Raw genomic sequence first — 19,479 nt, 5'->3', positions numbered from 1 at the left:
TTGGGTTTTTTTTTTTTTTTTTTGATGGGGGGTGGTTTGTTTTTCCAGACAAGATTTCTCTGTGTTATCAGCCTTGGCTGTCCTAGAACTCACTGTGTAGACCAGGCTAGTCTCGAACTCACAGAGATTTGAGTGCTGGGATTAAAAGCGTGTGCTACCACCACCTACACCGCACAGTGCTGACTTTGGTCTCACCCTCGTAAGGCAGTACTGAATCTGAGCCATCTCCCCAACCTGTCTTTTCTAAACTTTTAAAAAGAAAAAAAGAAAAAGAAAGTGCCTGGAACCTTAAGAGATATGTTTTTAATTCACTATTAATTTTAAATGAAACAACATTGAGGCTATGGATGTCCAAAAGAGCTTGAAAATACCAAATTATAGTACATGAAAATGAGCCTGGACCTTAGAGTTTCCATTAATGTTTTAATACTTTTAATGTGTTAATTTTATTTTTTCATATATGTTAGGTAGTTCAGGCAAATGGGCATTTTTCATTTTATTCTTTAGCAAGATTCAGTCACATTTTGAAGCTTTTTGTGGAGTGAGTGCACACGTGTGACCAGTGCGCATGTGGGTGAAGGTGTGCAGAGACCAAAGGAGAACACAGCCCTTCTTCCTCTGGGACAGAGTGTCCTGTGTCCGGCACTCGCGGTGCATGAACAGCCCCCCCCCCCCCCTTTTTAGGTCCTCAGGCTGCACAGCAAGCGTTCACAGCCGTCTTCCCAGCTTCTCAGTCACATCTGAAAGTTTGATGTTTGTGGTTTGGGGGTGAATTATTGCTAAATGAAAACGTCCTATTTGTTAAACTAAAAATGTCGTGTTATTATAAGGAATAAATTGAATTTAAGGAAAAATAATGTAAACACTAAATAAAGCTGGGTGTGGTGGAGCAAACCTAGAATCCCAGCACTGAAGCAGTGGATGCAGGAGGATCAGGAGTTCAGGGTCATCCTTTCTCACTGCTAGTTCAAGACTAGCCTGGGCTACATGAGACCTTGTCTCAATGAAAGGAAAAGTAAAGAATCATAAAATAGTCTAAATTCTACCACCTTTATGTGCATGTAAGTGCAACTTGATTTTTTTTAATCCACATTTTATTTTCTGTGAATAGGCTCTAATTTTATTGGTATTGACACATTGTGATTTATTTTTGCAGTTTGTTGTGGAATTTTCTGTGCCCAAGCTTTCTTGTCAGTTGTATACTTTTCTCTTCTAGGTAAATAAAGTCCAGAACATTTCTTTAATTTATTGGTTATCTGGATTTCTTTTTTCAAACAGTAGTACTCCAGAGGTGTTGGCGTAGTCCCTTGATCTGAGCAGGAATAGGAACTCCACATGTGGACAGTTTGGTCATCTTGGTGGCAGTGGCCTGCTTTATGCACATGTCATATTAGCGTATTGGCTCTGCGTCCTGTGAGGAGCTGGTGGCTACGGCTTACACTTCATATTTTACTTTATTACCTATAATAGTAAAAATATACTATTTTAAGCCCCATGTTAAATTTATTTAGTGAATATAAATAGATCTTCTCACTTCTATGTCTGTGGTTTGTGGGTAGTCGGGTACATGTTGTTTGTCTGTCCATCTGTGTCCCTGCGTGGGTAAGCAAGTATCATGTCCCCACCTTTTTTAACCTGAGTAAACATTGAACTCGTAAGGGTCCTCGGACTTGCAAGGCCAGTACTTTATTCAAGGGTATCTTTTAATACCAAAATTGAATTATACCTAATTTTTTTTCCCCATGTGTGCATTTTATATGGAGGAGTAGACCTGAAATAATCGTTTAAGTTTCTGGTTCTCCAACTTCCTCAAAAATTTTTGTAACATTTAAGACACAGATATCTGTGGTCTGGGTGTGATGGTGTACACCTTTAATTCCAGCACCAGGGAGGCAGAGGCAGGTGATCCTCTGAGTTCACGGCCAACCTGCCTAATCTACAGATTTGAGATTTTACTCTCTGTTTTAGAGGTACACAGAGTAAATTTCTTGCAAAACCAAAATAATCCAGGCAGTGGTGGCTCATGCGTTTAATCCCAACACTTGGGAGGCAGAGGCAAGTGGATCTCTGAGTTTGAGGCCAGCCTGATCTGTAGACTAAGTTCCAGGACAGCCAGGGCTACACAGAGAAACTGTCCGGCACTGTCCTAAGGTTTTCATTACGTGGCTCTGAGACAAAGCTTCAGGAGAACTTATGCATCTGATAAAGTTGAGGTGCTGTTAATTACAGCCACAATTTGAGCACTGCTTGTTTATATTTTCTTCATTTATAAAAACATATTACAAAATCTGTATAGGTGGCACTAAGTTGACTGTGAACTTATTTTCATCTTTCTATTTACTACATGAAAGCCTATCATGTGTGTTAGTATTAGGAACTGGGTCTGTGGAAGTGGAGAGTTCATATATAAATTGCTTTTATTAGTTTACACCTCTGAGGAGTAGGGGTTTTCCTTAAAAGGCAGCTTTAGAAATCCACAGGTTCTGAGATTTACGGTCTTAGAGCTTTGATCTCACATACCCATGCTACACAGAGTTAAGAGTGACCTTTGTGTGAATATAGATGTTGTAAATATTCAAGAACGTACCAAGTTGTTTGGTTTTATTTGGTTGGTTTCCAGAGGGTATAAGCACTTTACACTTATTCTCAGCTATGATTTATAATATGCAAAAAACTTTTGCTTTTTCATGCTGTTATCCTCAGTTATCCATTTTGTGCTTGGTAGAGCCTTGATACCAAATGATTTTTTGTTTGTTTGTTTCTGTGCCCATCCAAAGTATTTACCTCTCTTACTTGAAAAGTGTATTTGAGCCAGCGTGGCAGCGCACACCTTTAATCCCAGCACTCAGGAGGCAGATCAGTGGAGTACACAGAGTGTTTTCCCTCTCTGAAATGGCAGTCTCTCTATACTTTCTTTTCCAGTAAAAAGATCGAAGTACCAAGACACCAGCTCAGGTTTAAACATGTTAAAGTCATACTAACAGACAAGCTTTCAACATACCACCATGTAAAAAGATTGCCTTTTTGTGCCATATTGGTGTCTTAAACATCATTAAATAAAATCTTATTTAAAATGCAAGATTTGACTTCAAAAATTTTATTCTAAAATAATCTTTTATATATAGTACTTTGAAAATGATCTTTTTTCTTTTAAATTGCCATTATTATAAACTTTATGTTGATCCCTCTCCAATTAATGATGAGTATACCTTTTTCAGGGTATGTTAGAGCCCACCAAGGAACCATTGAAACCACTGTCTGCTGCAGAAAAAATTGCTTCTATTGGTCAGACATCCATTATGACACCAGAAATGAACACATGTACATCTGATCCATTCCAGGTAAAAATATTTATATGTGTTGTAAACGTGTATATGGACACATAATTACACATACTGGTTTATTTTCTTTGATATATTTTCTATCTTTATATTTGTAAAACTTTATGGTAGATGTGGTTTTGATTGTTAATTAACACTCATAGAATACAATGGATAAATTATTTGTAATTTTCAAAAATAAAAAAGATAGCCAGGCAGTGGTGGTGTACTCCTTTAATCCCAGCACTTGGGAGGCAGAGGCAGGCAGCTCTCTGTGAGTTCAAAGTCAGCCTAGTCTACAAAGCGTGTTCTAAGCCGGGCAGTGGTGGCGCACGCCTTTAATCCCAGCACTCGGGAGGCAGAGGCCGGCGAATCTTTGTGAGTTCGAGGCCAGCCTGGTCTACAAGAGCTAGTTCCAGGACAGGCACCAAAGCTACAGAGAAACCCTGTCTCAAAAAAACAAAAAAAAAAAAAAAAAAAAAAAAAAAAAAAGCGTGTTCTAGGACAGCCAGGACTACAAAGAAAAATTCTGGGGGAAAAAAAAAGAAAATGATGCGTAAAACATAGGTCTAATCCTTTCAAGTATGTTTCAGGAAACATCTGTTGTTACTGCTGTATGCCACTGTGGTTTATTCTTGGGCATAGTTTAAAGTTCATTTCCAAGCCAGAGTATCACTGACTCAGTAAGATAACTAGACTTGGAGTGCACACTGCCTGGCTCTGTGGATGGTGGGGCAGAATGTCTCAGTTCCCTCTTTTCCTTGCCCTCACGCTGCACTCGCAGGCCCACACTGCTCTGGGAAGCTTACTGAAAATGGGGCTTTTGTATGGCAACGTTAGTGTCAGTCTTTCTTCTTTGCTCTTTTCCTCCTCTATACAGCCACCCCATAACTGTGGCTTATTCCATTGGAGTTAGCTGTTGCTTGTCATTTTGCCCCTACAGCTTAGAAGCTTCTTCTGGTCATAACTTTGCACCATGTTATATTCTTACATAATTTAATTCAGACTTAACGGAAGGCATATTTCTAGGTAACCAAATGAAATACATGTATTTTAATTTAGAATTTTGTGCTAGTTGGCTTGGCTCCATACCTGTGATTCCGCTTAAAATAGGACCTGAAGTGCATCATAAAGATCTCCATATAAAGTCCACTAGTTGTTGAGATGCCATGTATAATTTTTATGTCACTTTTTAGTCCATACAGTAAGTAATACTGCTGTGTCTGGTGGTGGTCGTGCTTTTCAGGTGGCATGACGTAATCTGCAATACTGGAAGCTTGCAAATTATATCAGGAATACCCGTTCAGTATCTCATTTTTCTTTCTTTTCCTCCCCAGAAGCCATAAACCGCGCTTCCTTTTGTTTTCATTTTTAGCATCACTGAACACAACACACACTGCGTGTTCTCCTCTCAGTCTGCCTACTCCATCCCAACTTAAATACTTGCCTCATGGTTTGCCCCCCCCAACCTGAGTATGACTTGTCAGTCCTGTAACTGTTGCTTCTGTTGTTGAGGGATTTGAAAACCTTGGAGCCAAGTGTACTGACACACCTGTAACTCCAGGAGACTGTAACTTGGGAGACTGAGGCAGGAAGTCTTGAGTGAGTTCAAGCTGAGCAGGAAACTAGTAATGACCATGGAAGTGTGGAAGGTAAAGGTCTCGGAAGGAGGGGACACCCAGGTAGCTTTTGTTTGGGGGGGGGGGGTGTCTTGAACTCACATTTCATTATACAGAGGTGAGTGTGGCTGACATCATCCCCTGGTTATCAGTAGCAGCTTCAGCCACTTGATAGAGCTATTTTAGCTGTGAATGAGGTTAAGACTGGGGCTGGAGAATGGTTATCTCATACCATGTACCCCCTTTTCAGTAAGAGAACATACCTGGGAAAGCTGAATGACTTGCCCAAGGTTTCACATCAGTGGGTCTCCTTTCGTCAGCCTCCATATTTCTGTTCTTGTTAGAAACGAGGTTTTCCCCAGCATTAGTTTTCACTTATTTGAAATAATTACAGATATCCAAGTTATTTCAAAGGTAGAACAAAGAAAAGCCCTGTGTGTCCTTTGCCTGTGTACCCTCTTGGCTACCTTTAACATGATTACAGTAAATGTAAAGTATAATCAGGAATAAGATATGATCTTGCTTATATAGTTATGAACCTCTTGGTCACATGTATGGATGCAGGTAACTACTCCACAGCCAACATACAGAACGTTCACTCGGCCACAGAGAGCTTCTTAGGAGCTGAGGATGTAGTCAGGCCCTTGGGAGCTGTGCACAGCACAGATATGGAACAAAGACCCCCTCAGTGGTCACTCTCCCTTCTGTCCCAGTGTCTTTCAGCCCTGTCATCTCTTAATGTCAACATTTTACTTGGTTTTATACCTTCCTCCTCAGCCTCTGGACAGACTGAGCTTGATTTATGGAGATTAAATGCTTATATTAATTTGCCTATCCCTATTTTACCAAAACAATTATATTATCTTCCCCAAAGAACTAATTTATATTCCTATCCTACATATAATAGCATCTTTACCCAGAAAAAAAAGTAAGTATAGTGTTGTAATAGCACCTTCCTCACAGTGAAGCGTGGCTAGCCGTGCTAACAGTATGAGTGTAAATAAGCAACATGGTGTATTCAAAAATCTAATAGAACACAAGTTATTTCCATAGGTGTTGCTAATACAGTCAGCAAAAAAGAAAACAAAAACAGTTTTCTGTATAAAAAGAATCTTAAAAATTAAGTTACTGCTTATTTAAAGAACATCTGGGGGGCTGGAGAGATGGCTCAGAGGTTAGGAGCGCTGCCTGTTCTTCCAGAGGTCCTGAGTTCAATTCCCAGCAACCACATGGTGGTTCACAACCATCTGTAATGAGATCTGGTGCCCTCTTCTGGTCTGGTGGCAGACATGCAGACAGAACACTGTATACATAATAAATAAATAAATCTTTAAAAAAAAAAAGAACATTTGCCGACTATCTTCTATTTGATGTTACATTGTTCACTTTATGTTATGAACTTTAAAAACCTAGAGTAGTCAAATCAGTTGTAAGAATTCACTGTAGTGCATAAATCTCCCTAGGCATGGTAGTACATGCAGTGATCTCACTGGGAGGACCGAACAGGAGTGTGAACTCAAAAACCAGCCTAGCTTCACATAGTCAGTTTGAGGCCAGCCTGAACAACAAAACAAGACCTCATCTCAAAAAATAAAAAAAATAAAATAAAAAAAAATCTGATTCCAAGTAATTTCTAAGCCAGAAAACTTGACTAAAATAAATCCCTGGCCTGTTCTGGAGGCACACACCTACATATCTGCAGTCTAGCTATTGAATAGCGGGGACCACAGGTTTGAGACTAGGTTGAGAAATTTATCCGGACCCTATCTCAATAATGTATTAATTGGACTGGAGAGACGGGTCAGTGGGTTAAGAACACTGGCCTGTGCAAGCATGAGGTTCTAAGTTTGAATCTCTCACACTTGAATAACCATGGGTATATCCACTCAAAGTCTGTAGCCCCAGTGCTGTGCAGGACAGAGCCCCAGGTTTGCTGAGGGACCCGGTCTCAAAGATAGAGTGTGATAAAGCAGGATGTCCAGTCCAGTGTCTTTCTCCCCCCCCACACACACACATTCTCTCTCTCTCTCTCTCTCTCTCTCTCTCTCTCTCTCTCTCTCTCTCTCTCTCTCACACACACACACACACACACACACACACACATATTCTCTCTCTCTCTCTCTCTCTCTCTCTCTCTCTCTCTCTGTCCCCCCCCCCTCTCTCTCTCACACACACACACATACACACACACACACACACTTAAATATCTGGAAATCAACACTTTAAAAATGTACATCCTAGCCAGGCATGGTGGTACACACCTTTAATCCCAGCACTCAGAGGCAGAAACAAATTGATCACCTGATTTTGAGGACATCCAGGACTACATAGTAAGACCTTGTTTCAAAAACAAACAAAAAAGTATACATCCTACTTATTGGAAATCAGGAAATTTGTAAAGAACTAGAGACTCTGGAATCTGTACCTTTTATGTATCATGAGACCAGCTAACTTAGTATAGATCATATGTAACTAGTTACCATCTTCAACAATCCAAATTTACTTTCAGTTTAGTTCCTTCTCTGTTATGTTGCATCTTATCTGCTAGTGTTAGATGACTAGTTTTTAAAATTAATGTAGTCACTAAAAAATTAAAAATGTGTGTGTTTTAAATCCTTTTCTTGAAATCTAGCAGTTTAAAACACAACTTGAAAAGATTAAAATAGAATCAGAGGATCAGTCTGTAAGTTTGAAAATTTAAAGATACTCCATTTGTTGGATGTAAATTTTATAATGTCAATAAGTATACTATTTATCAATTCTGCAATTTCAGATTGTGGTAATATTTGCAAATAACCTGAAATTGTATATTATTCAAATTTTGCCTATAGGTACATTGTTGCCTAATGGTCTTGCTGTATTTTGGGGATTTTGCTTTAAGGATTCTTTACGTTGCTACTACCTATACTGATTAATTTCAATTTTTTGTTTGTTTGTTTGTTTGTTTTTGTTGTTTTCAACTCTAGGAGTCTCTACCACCCGTCCAGTTTGACTGGAGTAGCAGTGGCCTTACTAACCCTTTAGATGGTACGTCTCTCCGTAGAGCCTCTAGCACCAGAGCTAGAGTTAAGAAAGCTACACAGTTCAGACAAACTTCTCTCTGCTGATTTCCTTTTTTGTTTGAACATAACTTCTTCCTCTTATCTTTGGAAATTCAGGCTTTCTTTCTAAATAGTAATTGCTCAAGATACCAGCCATTACTATTATCAACAATTTTAATGCCCACGTATTGGTAGTAATAGCAAGGTAAAGTTTTAGTTCCTTTATCTTAAGTCAAAATTAAATAGTTTAAATGATATTTTAGCTAGGACCAATTTATTTGAATGTTTTATAGCATTACTTTGTGAAATTTTCTTGGATACAAAGTCTTGTGATTAGAGGTTGCTTCAAAGCATAAAGCACAATTATTCACTTAACCAAAAACTGCGCAGATAGATCCATATTTATTGATATAATGTAGTTTTCAGATTCCGTAGCATTTTATAGAGTACTTAAATGCAAATGGACGATGAATGATTTTCATGATTCTTTTTAAATAACTTATCTCCAAATACTAACAGAAGCCAGTGGTTCTTACAACTTTAAAACTCTGAGCAGGGAGTACCGTACGCAAGTGCTGTAGGGTCTTTAACACACAGTGCTGGTTTCAGAGCCCACACCAGGGGTTTTCAGTGAACCCTGAGTTATAATTGTTTCCTAAGCTGTTCGAGCCATTGTCTAGAATATCTGTTACTACCATGTCAGTGGCATTTACCATCCCATTGCCTGAGACACTCCTGCCAGCTTTTTCTTGTAGCTAGGATCCTAGGGCACCTGCAAACCATCAATTGAATGTCCTGCTGAAGGAAAGCCTGGATGCACCTTTTGCTATTATTGTCTGGTGTCTTCAGTCAAATCCTCATGCTTTTTATTAACAACTTCTTTAAAAATGTATACTATTTGTGATTACTGTTGCAGAGTTAAAGGGGAACAGTACAGCTTGCACATCAGGGTAGGGCAGTTACACCATCTGTATTACTTTAAATAAGTTAAAGTATTGATGCATGTCCTGAAGCTCACAACCTCGCCATTGTTTTTTAAAAAGCATTAGAAACCAGAAATTGTTCATAGAAACTAACATAAAAGATCGGGCATTTAGTGATTTAATGTTGGGTTAAATTAAGATTAAGATTAAGTATTGTTTCCCTTTAATTAATCTGCTTTCCCTGGTCTTTCTGATACCTTTCAGTTTTGGTTAAAAGAACTGACTTCTAGCTAAACCCTAACAAAGTGTTAACATTCTTTACATTGTACATGAGGAAATGTACATTGAGTTAAATTGTTACTTTAGTTATGAAAACCTAATACTGTACATGTTGTTTTAATGTTGATTTTTAAAATGTGTAATGACTACTAATTATAACCTGCATGTTCAAGTGTGTGTCTTACCCCTTTTTACACATAACCCCTCCTCCCTTGGCTTACCTTCTGTGTGGCTGCCTACCAACACGGTCACTGAATTCCAAGCTAGTGGAGGTTCCACTCTTCTGAACCTTGATTTCTTTGGGCCCGTGGATGACAGTAGCTCTAGCAGCAGCACAATCCCAGGTCAGCAGAGTGTTTAAGCACAGTTCTGGTATTTACTAAAGCATGACCACACTTGACTTTCCTATAAACAAGGAGGCAGCTAGGTGACGGCTCTCGCACTTTCCTTCGCCTGTTTCACTTTCCAGTGCCTGACTTTAAGGAACAACTTACACAGAATACGTTTTAAAGAAAACTTTCTTGTTCTCAGAGTTGGCAGTGGTTTCTACAGTAATACAGCCCTACTGGCTTTAGACAGCTAAGGATATTTTGTTTTTCACCTCTCTAAGTGGAAAATGTATTTATATGCTTATTTTAAAGCATATTCTGTAAAGCCATTTGAAAGTAACACTAGTTTAGAGAGAGAAGGATGTTTCAGTACACAAAGATGGCTTCATGTTATAGTGTCTATAATAATGTAAATTTTATAAATTCTAGCATTTTAATTAGTTCTTATTAGTGCTGCTAACTATATAATTGAATCCAAAATGTTAGAATCTAGCATGTAGTCCCACATCAAAAAAAATGACTGTTTTTATGTAGCTCTTAAATAGAAAGCATACTGTTAGTTTCCATAGATCAATAAAAATGTTAACAAAAGTTAATAGTAGAAAGCAATTGCTATGACCTAACCCTAAAAGTTAAGCTCAGTATACCTGTTAATATTCAGCCCTGCAGTTCATTAACTAAAAGACTAATGTACTTTGTCGTTTTCTAACCAAATAAAAGATGGAAATTATAATGGCATTTTAATGTTTACATTTTATTGAATATGATTTTAATGAATCCCTGCCATCCCAAGTTGTGATCTAGTAATCACTGATCATCAGACAGCTACTGGAGTTCTGTTCAAATGCTAACTTCTGGAATGCATATTGAGGATTCCCTACTGTACCTATTAGTGACCAGTTTTGTAGCTAGTTCCTGAGAATTGGGGGTTATTTTGTTTGGGGTGATTTTGTTAGGTGACCCAGCCACCCACTTCCGTGGTTTCCCAGCCATGGTGGTATATGAAGGAAAACAACAGAGTCAGCTAAGGGCAGATGGACCCAGGATGCCATCTTTCATAGCCAGCTACGGAAACCTGCTCCTGCCACAGGGAAGCCCATAGATCTAGAGTAAAATGACAGGATCTCTCAAGTCTAGCTCCTAGTTTTCAGAATCCTTGTTAGTATATGAAAAAGTCTATAATCCAGTTTTGCTACTTACTTAAATTTGATATTTTACAACGTAAAGTTCTACTAAGTATATCTGATTTATAGAACAGCCTGGGGGAGCTAGAATTGTCTGACAGTTCATAATACTGAAGGTAAAGGGGGAGCTGAGAATTATCCAGATCCTCTCAGCTGAATTTGGTTGCAATCTGCATTATAATTAAAATGAGGCCACTTTCTCTTTGAGGTGCCTATAACTTGGTTTAGATTTTAAATCTGCTTATATTTTAAACTCATTTTAAAAGCATTAATAGGAACACCAGTAACCTGGTTGCTTAAAGAAGTGCAGAGATTTCCTGATAACTTGGCTCAGAATACAGCTATCAGTATGAACTGTTTAATGCTGCAGTGGACGTGAGCATTGGTCCAATGCAGTCTCTACCCCTGTGAAAACTTTAAAATTCTCAATTTTCATCAGTATGCTCTAGCTGTGGATAAATTTGATTACAATAAATTTGCTTTGACTTTTTATTGTTATTGAGTTTTATTAAAACTTCCCCTTGAGCGCCAGGTGTCATGCCTTCCTTAGTGCTCCATCCTAACACTTGTTTGTCCTTTTTAACTTGTTTATGGGAAAGTCATTTTATCTTAGCTTGCTGTTAATTATCTTGTGTGTGATTCTTAGGAGGCTGGCATAGAACTTGGATGGCTACTTTAATTGTGTAATTAAGCTGTGCCTCATTAAAGTTCTGTTTTTAAAAACTTCCATTAAAAAATGCTCTCTAGTTTTTAGTAGATAATTACCTTGTCTCTAAAAACGTTAACTGTGGTTGTTACAGCTTCAGTCATTGTTTTGTTTGGGGGCAGTTTATGGAGGGGAAGAATGTTTTGGGGGCCTAGAAAGGTGATTTTTTTTTCTGTCATGGTCAGCACTATTGCTTTCAGTCTACACTTTACTCTGACAGCTGAGTGTCCAGTTTTATAAACCCATCTGAGATTTTAGTGGCACTTCCCTGTTGCCAGTCAGAATGCAGGTGTTCTGCACCATATAGAGATCTAGAAGCTAACCTTTAACAGTGGAAGAGGGAACAGTCTGGGCTCACTTGGTCTTTATACAGACAGCTACAGTTTTAAACATCTTAACTTTGGCCTGTATGCTTATTGTAGAAAAAGTTTGGAAGTCTGTCTCAAAAGTGTATGTATGTGAATGAGCTGTTAAGCACTTGGGAGTCAGCATGCACCTTCTCTGGCCTTTCTCCCTTGTGGGGTGTGGTAGCTGTGGAAGCAGCTGTCTTTATTCCTGTAGACATCTAAAATCCACGCTGCTACCTGCCCATCTGCAGTTTCAGAAAGAAGAAAGCTTGTTAATACACTTAGGTTTCTATCTAACCTTGTGGGCTTTTCTTAAAAATTTAAATTGGGCCAAGTACAGCCACGTACATACATCTATAGTCCCAGCTGAGGCAGGAGGATCACCTGAACTGAATTCAAGGCCAGCCTGAGCAGTATTAAAGTGTCCTATCTCAAGGAACAAAGAAAAAGAAAACATTGGAGACGCTATCAAACATTTTTTTGTAAACTGATGCTTAATTGTAGCCCCAACTTAGCTTCTCTTCTGCTATTCCAGCTCGATATCTAAGGGGAGCCTGCACGCATACAAGTGAGCTGGAAGTAAGCAGAGCTCCACTCACTTCTCTGGAGTGCTCTGCCCTCTCCACCTCCTACCTGAAGTACATCAGCGTATTTCTAGTAATAACTTGATGTTCTGAGTAACCGCTCACACCTTTAGTCATAGTTAAGATAACAAGCCATTTCTACAGTAGAGACTTTATATTACTCTCCAAGTCTCTGACATGGAAGAACATCCTGGAGTTAAAAAAAAATAGATGAGATGGAATTAGATCAAAGTTCAAATGAGGTTCATTGACTAATTTAAAAATTGAGAATGTCGAGCTCGAGAGATGGCTCCGTGGTCAAGAGCACTGGCTGCTCTTCCGAAAGAGGCCCTGGGTTCAATTCCCAGCACCTACATAGAATCTCACAACTGTCTGTAACTCCAGTTCCAAGGGATCCAAACACCTTTACACAGACATACAGCCAGGCAAAAACACCAACGCACATAAAATAAAAATGTTTTAAAAAAATTGAGAATGTTGGAGGTCAGATGTGGTGACTTGTACCTATAACCCAACACTCAGGAAGCTGAGGCCAGGATAATTGTCATTCATGAGTCAAAGCCAGTGTAGGCTGTAGAGTAAGAACCCATCTCAAAAAATCAGAAGATAAAAGTTGAGATCATAGCATGCTTATTCTATTTATAAACACTGAGGATGTGTCAGAAATGAATGTAAGTGGAGTGGCATATTCCTGAAGCGTTTGAGAGGCATCAGCTACACACAGCATTAATTCCAAAATGGAATTGTTATATTCCTTTTACAGATACTTCAAAGCCTACCATTTAATTAAAAATAAATAAATAAACACGGGGTTAATTGTTTCAGTAGTTAGGAGCACTGGCTGTTCTTGGAAAGGACCTGGGTTCTGATCCCAACACCTACGTGGTGGCTCACAACTATCTAACTCAAGTTTCAGGAGCTCCTACGTCCCCTTCTGGTCTCCTCAGGCATGCATGTGATGTGTGTACATAATTCAGACAAACACACATAAAATAAAAAAGTAAACCCAGATAGCTCAAGCAGGTAAAGGTGCTTGCTGCCCAGGCCTGGTGACCTGTGTTCAATCCCCAGAAACCAAGAACCAGCTGCACAAAGTTAGCTGGCATCCACCCTCTGTGGCATGCATGTCACATGTAATGACTGTCACATTCACAAGAGTAGTACATGACCTGACAATGAGTGCTTATGCAGACTCAGGTGTGGCCAGGATTGCTGTTGCGTTTGGATTGTGGCTCACTGTACCCGTGCAGCTTGCCCTCACTCACTGTCCTTCTGTGCTGTAAGGTGTGGACCCAGAGTTGTATGAGTTAACAACTGCTAAGCTGGAGACCTCCACCTCAAGCCTCAGAGTGACTGATGCGTTTGCGAAGCTCATGTCCACAGTGGAGAAGACAAGCACGGCGACCAGGTAAAGCACTCTAGCTCTGCCCTGACTTTGTGTCCTGGTCTGAGCAGTCATAAGCCAAGCATGCAAGCGGCAGTGTTTGTGTCCCATGTGTTAAAGCCAGTAGATGGCAAAGCCTAGGAAACACCATCAGATTAACGTTCCATGACGAACTTTATTGGAGATTAACAGACCAAGTTTCTCTTTCCCACACTCCTCCATAGAAAACAATTCTGGCTAAGTATTAAGATGCTGGTGCCCCTGAGGAATGCCCCCTGTCCCTTCGTATTTGTGGAGAAAAGCATTTTTCCAGACCAGTTTCACACTGCTGGTGTCACACAGACTACCATGTTTACTTTAAAGCTAAAACAGTAAAGATAAGACCTTTTTATTTTCAGAACATTTTCTATTGTACACCCTAACTTGAGACTTCGTACACTCTCTTTAGGGACAGTTATCTCCTGGTATTAGAACCAGAGACAAGAACTGTCACGTGGACCTTGTATTTAGAGTTTAACACAGTTAAGTAATCTTTGCCTTGACATGCTAGGCATCAGATAAGCCAATTCCTAGTAGAGGGAGTTGTTCCTGGCAGGACATCAGTAGTGCCAGGGCAGACGACCGTCCGGCCGCATTTCCTAAGGAATGTTTATGTGTCGGTTGCCCACTCTGGGAGAAGTTTAGGATTTCCTATTGAATAACACATGCCACTTAGATTTATCTTTTAAAGTTAATTCTTTCATAAGAAGCATCTATTTCTTCATTTTTTATAATTTTTTTAATTTTAGTTTAAGTGATTGCAATCTCTTTTTGTTTGTTTTTGAGGCAGGGTCTCTGTGTAGCTTTGACTGTCCTGAAACTTGTTATAGTAACCAGTCTGGCCTTGAACATAGAACCACCTGCCTGTCTCCCCAGTGCTGGGGTTAAAGGTGTGCACCACCACCACCACGCCTGACTTAATGACCACAGTGTCTCTGTTGGGTTTTATTCTCTGTGGGTGTCCACTCAACAGATAGTAGCAGGTTTGAAAAGCTGCCCTTACTGCTTTTATGACTGTAGATGCCTTTAACCTTCCCAGGAAATAGATTTGGAGCACATAGGTCCTTTTATCCACAGGTTCACTGCATTGCTGTAATGGCCCTGCAGTGTCTTTGCCTTTAAATGTCATCTGTTGTGGGATCCCTCGCTGTTTCTGAGCCAGTCCTACTGCTTCCTTACCTTTCCCCTGCAGTTGAACACCACCTACCTAGAGAACTCCCCAGCTGTGACAATTCATCCTCTGTGCCAGTAGGAGGAGCTCTACCCACGTCGTCTGTGCTCCTTTTTAAAGAATTCTTGACTACACTGTATTTATTGCCCAACCTCTATTACTACTAAACGTCTCTCTCATCTTCTGAACGAAAAGAATAAACTAAAATTGTAGCACACATCTAGGAGGCAAGTTGTAGCAGCCAAAGAGATTCTCTTTAATAATTGTCTGACCTTCCTGTTATTGAGGTACTGGATCACAAACCCAGGCCCTTGCATACTCTGGATTCTTACCACTGGGCTGTTTTCTCAGACTCACTTTGACATGTAAATGGAATATATTGAAAACAAACTGCCAACTTTGGGTTTCATTTTGAAGGATGTTTTGTTCTTTGAAAATAGTGAGAAAAAATATCCACATCTTAGTATTTCAAATTATAAGTATCACCAGAGGAGTTTGGGTGTTTTGTTTTTATTTTTGTTTTTGCAGGGGTGAGATCTGTTTTCTTGTGTTTGTTTGTTTCAATGCTGAGATGAAACTGAAAGCCTCATGCATGCTAGGCCAATGTTTAAAAGCAGCATCAACCCCGGACTTCCAGTAACAGTTCTTAGTTGTACTTAGAAAAGACAGGCAAGTGGCATGTGAGATTTCAAAAGCCTCTTTCAATACCTTCATCTTTAGGATTTATTTCTTTTTCTTTGTAAGTAAAGTTTAGCAAAAGCAACTTGGCTCTTATTATTACATAAAAAGTTGAATGGAAGAGCTTTATGAAGAGCTATAAGAAAAGAAAGGGTTAAAATAGGTGTAGTGTCAAAGCCTATAATTTGAGCACTCAGAAAGCTGAGGCAGGAGCATCATAAACTTGAGACTAGCCTCGGCTACAAAGAGAATTCTGTCTCCAAGAGCAAAGAAACTGTAGTTGAGATAGAGAAGGACATTTAACATGGAATATATCTTTTTTCCATTTCTCAACTGATGTTTAAGAATTGTCAGGGTGATGGTCAGACGACTGTGGGCGTCAGTTCTCTCCTTCCTCCTTGTAGGTTCCAAGGTTGAACTCAGGTCATCAGGGTCCTTGACTGGCTGAGCCCTTTTGTAGGCTGACATGATTTCCTAAGAGCCTTTGAATACTGAGGAGACATGATGGGGTCTTTCTCCCCGTGAACTGTAATTTCCCACTTCACTTCTTTTCTTGTTTATTGTGGTGGGTGTTTTGATGTGCTTTGTTGGACCGGGCCAGTTTGTCCCTACTTAGGCAACCTGGTAGCCACACTGGAGGGACCACCACCTGATGTCAGACTTTGTGCAAACCAAATTGGCATAGCACAGTACAGGCCTGTGCCGCTGCGTCTGGCTATGGTGGGGGCTTTGTTCCCGGGTGAGCACTGCACCCTGGTCCGCATCACCAGCGCTCGTGTGTTGTCTTTAGAGAAGCCTGGTTGACCTGGCAGTTTCCTGGAAAGTTTCTTTAAGCTGTTGAAAGGTCTCATCATGTCCGTTTTTTCAGGGGAAGTGAATTGATCATAGGCCATGTTGGCCTGCCATTTGTGTGTAGTTCATTGACAAAAGGTAAATCTCAGCTAAAAGAGATGGAGATCGATATTATTGTTCTCAAATTCTCAAGCATGTGCTTTGTATATTTTAATAAGAATAGTTCACATAAATAACTGCAAAACTTAAAAACTGTAGGAACTTTTAAACTCAGTTTCCTATTGCCTCTGAAATCCTTTGTTCAAACCTAGCCCAGCTGTCACAGTTGTGTCCGAGTTAAGAACTCCCTTGTCCTCTCCCGACCCGCCTGCGCTTCACAAATGGGGGAATTGGCAGGACCACTTCTACTTACTTCCTGGTGTTTTCTGAAGTAATGTCCACTAGTTCTTTATTCCCCCAATCTTCTATAAACTGGAAATTATATTCAGAGGCTCGCAAATACAGAGTAATAAACATTTGTCTAGACTTCGTCCGAGATCTCCCAGCGCGTTGAAAACATCCGACACCCTGCTGACTGGGTGACTATGGGCTGACCGCCTCGTCTCACTCTGCAGTCCGTATTAGTGATGCTAAGACCCAGCCTACGAAGCAAGACACTTGTTTGACTTTGAAGTGATACAGTTGTCTTCTACTTCCTCAAGCATCTGATGATGTGTTAAATGTTAGGTGCGATCTAAATGTAAATTTTAATTTTTTTAAATGTAGGATAGCCATTATATATAGAATAAAGTAGGACTGGGTTGAATATTGATTCATCTGCTGATATGATTACCATAAAAGAAAGAACTGGGCTTTCGCTAGGCAATTTCAAATGATCTTTGGTCTGAAATTGATCTGTATACAAATACAATCTGTGTGGCCGTAATGATCCTTTCAACATATTTAACAACCTGGTTTGGATGGCATTGTGCGCTGCTTGGGCACATGTGATGCCCACTGGGCACTTTCTTCAGCTTGCCCACTAGTTCACCAGGAATTCTTGTGCATCTGTAATATGCTTCAGGCTACTTACTTGTTACAGTGAGGGGAGAGGTGGTTAAATAGACATTATCACAAGGCCAGAGTCCTGGAAGGTTTACAGATTGCCTCGCCTGCACCCAGTTCTCATGCTGCCGCCTGCATCCCAGCTTGGCTGGAGGCTCTCTTGGAATTCCCCATTAGGTTAAGAAAGCCTGAGGTTAAATGTCTTACCAGGCCTTGCACCACACCTTTCATGTTGAGGTAATTTTGGTAGTTTTGCAGCAAGCAGGGGAAATCCAGATGGGCGGACTGTTAGCAAGGCTTTAGTGCTCTGCTTGTGCTTAGGAATGTTTGAAGGCTGCTGGGTAGGTGCTTCCAGCCTTAACTAAAGCTTTGAGCCCAAACTCGTGTACATAGCGATGTCTGTATCTGTTTATGCATGGTTTCACGGACAACAAAAAGCCACATATATTGTTCTTCATTTAGCAACCAGCAGAGGAAAAGCCAATCAGATGCCCCAAGACTGTCGACTGCAAACCTTGAGATGGAATTCCCATTAACACATTTGTCTTTTCTCATTGGCTGATAGGAAACCAAAAAGAGAGGAACACCTAAGTGAAGAAGCTGTGAAGGTGATCGCCAGCCTTCCGGACTTAACCTTCATGCATGCCAAGGTGTTGATGTTCCCAGCCACACTGACACCTTCCACAAGCTCCCAGGAACAAGCAGAAGGATAGCTGGTTAAACTGGACAGTTTCAAAGACTTTTTCCTTTCCTCTATCCCTTCCCTACCATCAAAAACATATCTGCTGTAATTTAAAAATGAATAAATACATTCAAGTTCAGCTGATTTGTTGGTAAGCCACACTAGAAAGGTATACATAGTAATGTATATTTATTTACATACTGAAGTCCTAAATTTATATTAGAAAAAAATGTAAATAATTGGGGATGAACATTTTTGAAGATTTATTCTTTTGTGTTGCTGGGGTGTATACATTTATGTCTTTGTGAAATACACTGGTGGTGTCCTTCTTTAAAAAAAAAAAACTTTTGAAATAAAAAAAGAAAATTAAAACCTCCAATCTCCACTGTCTGAAATCCCCTTCAGTCTTCTCTCTGCACTGACCGCTCTTCCTTTCCTCCTGGGTGCCCTGTCACTTCACCATCACAAAGCTCAGACCCCTGCCTGTGACGGGTTGTGTCAGGCCTGCCTTTTGTTAACTTTTCTGGGCTCTGTTTTTAGTCTTTTCAGTCTGGCATATCGCTGTGTGACCTCTTGCAGAGGTCATCGCTGCTCTCTGATTGTAGGGTGTGGATCACTGTCAGAATTTGATTGGAGGCTTGACCGAGATTGTGCCTGTTTTAATTAGTGTGATTTGGAGAAGGACCAAATGATATAAATGTCTTAAAATGAAATTTGTTAGAAATCTTTCTGTTCTATCATACCATTATTTTTTGAGGATTTTGCACAGTGTAAAATGACATAATCATAGATTGCTATGGTTTAGGCTGTATATACAGTAATAAAAAAAAACTATGGGTTTTAAATGTTTGGGGAAATTCCTATGGAAAAAAGAGAGCCATGTAGAGGAGCCTCTAACAAGGTCAATGTGCATGCCCAAGGCTTTTGAGATTTCAGTGTGTAAATTTCCTTTTAGCTTACACAATAATAAAATAATTTAAAGAAATTTAGCCTTTTGTCTTTGTATTTAACATCTCAGGGAAAATGTAATCCATTTGACTGTGAGGTTTTATTCAGAATTAATGACTTTTGTTCTGAATGAAGTGATTTGGTAGGACTTCTACCTGGTTAAAATCAGGAAGAATTAGAATCTGGTCTAATAGAATTGAATTGTGAGGTTGGAGAGATGGCTCAGGGTCAAGATCACTTGTTCCTGCAGAAGACCCACGGTGGCTCACAGCCATCCGTAACTTCAGTTCCAGGGGGTCCAACTCTTCTGACATTGGAGGACACCAGGCACAATTATGTTAACAGACATGCATACAGCAAAACATTCATACACAGAAATGAAATAAATTAAGCTAAAAAGCTCTAGGGG

At 39.8% G+C, this 19,479-nt stretch overlaps 1 protein-coding gene across 4 annotated transcripts in view; it reads left to right on the top strand.

The window, feature by feature from the left end:
* Aftph (aftiphilin) overlaps window positions 1-19,107 on the top strand; it is a 68,908-nt gene extending 49,801 nt beyond the window's left edge. For 3 of the 4 annotated variants that reach the window (XM_048435496.3, XM_048435495.3, XM_048435497.3), the window contains exons 6-10: window positions 3,219-3,341; window positions 7,906-7,966; window positions 9,446-9,526; window positions 13,617-13,740; window positions 18,006-19,107. In XM_048435496.3, the coding sequence (XP_048291453.2) occupies window positions 3,219-3,341; window positions 7,906-7,966; window positions 9,446-9,526; window positions 13,617-13,740; window positions 18,006-18,153 (537 nt within the window). In that variant the 3' untranslated portion in view covers window positions 18,154-19,107. The remainder of the gene's footprint in view (window positions 1-3,218; window positions 3,342-7,905; window positions 7,967-9,445; window positions 9,527-13,616; window positions 13,741-18,005) is intronic. The other variant, XM_048435498.3, reaches the window with a different exon arrangement.
* The last annotated feature ends 372 nt before the right edge of the window (window positions 19,108-19,479 follow it).

This window comes from Myodes glareolus, chromosome 8 (genome assembly GCF_982192425.1).
Source record: "Myodes glareolus chromosome 8, mMyoGla1.1, whole genome shotgun sequence".
NCBI lineage: Eukaryota > Metazoa > Chordata > Mammalia > Rodentia > Cricetidae > Myodes > Myodes glareolus.
This window is presented reverse-complemented; position numbering and strand designations above follow the sequence as displayed.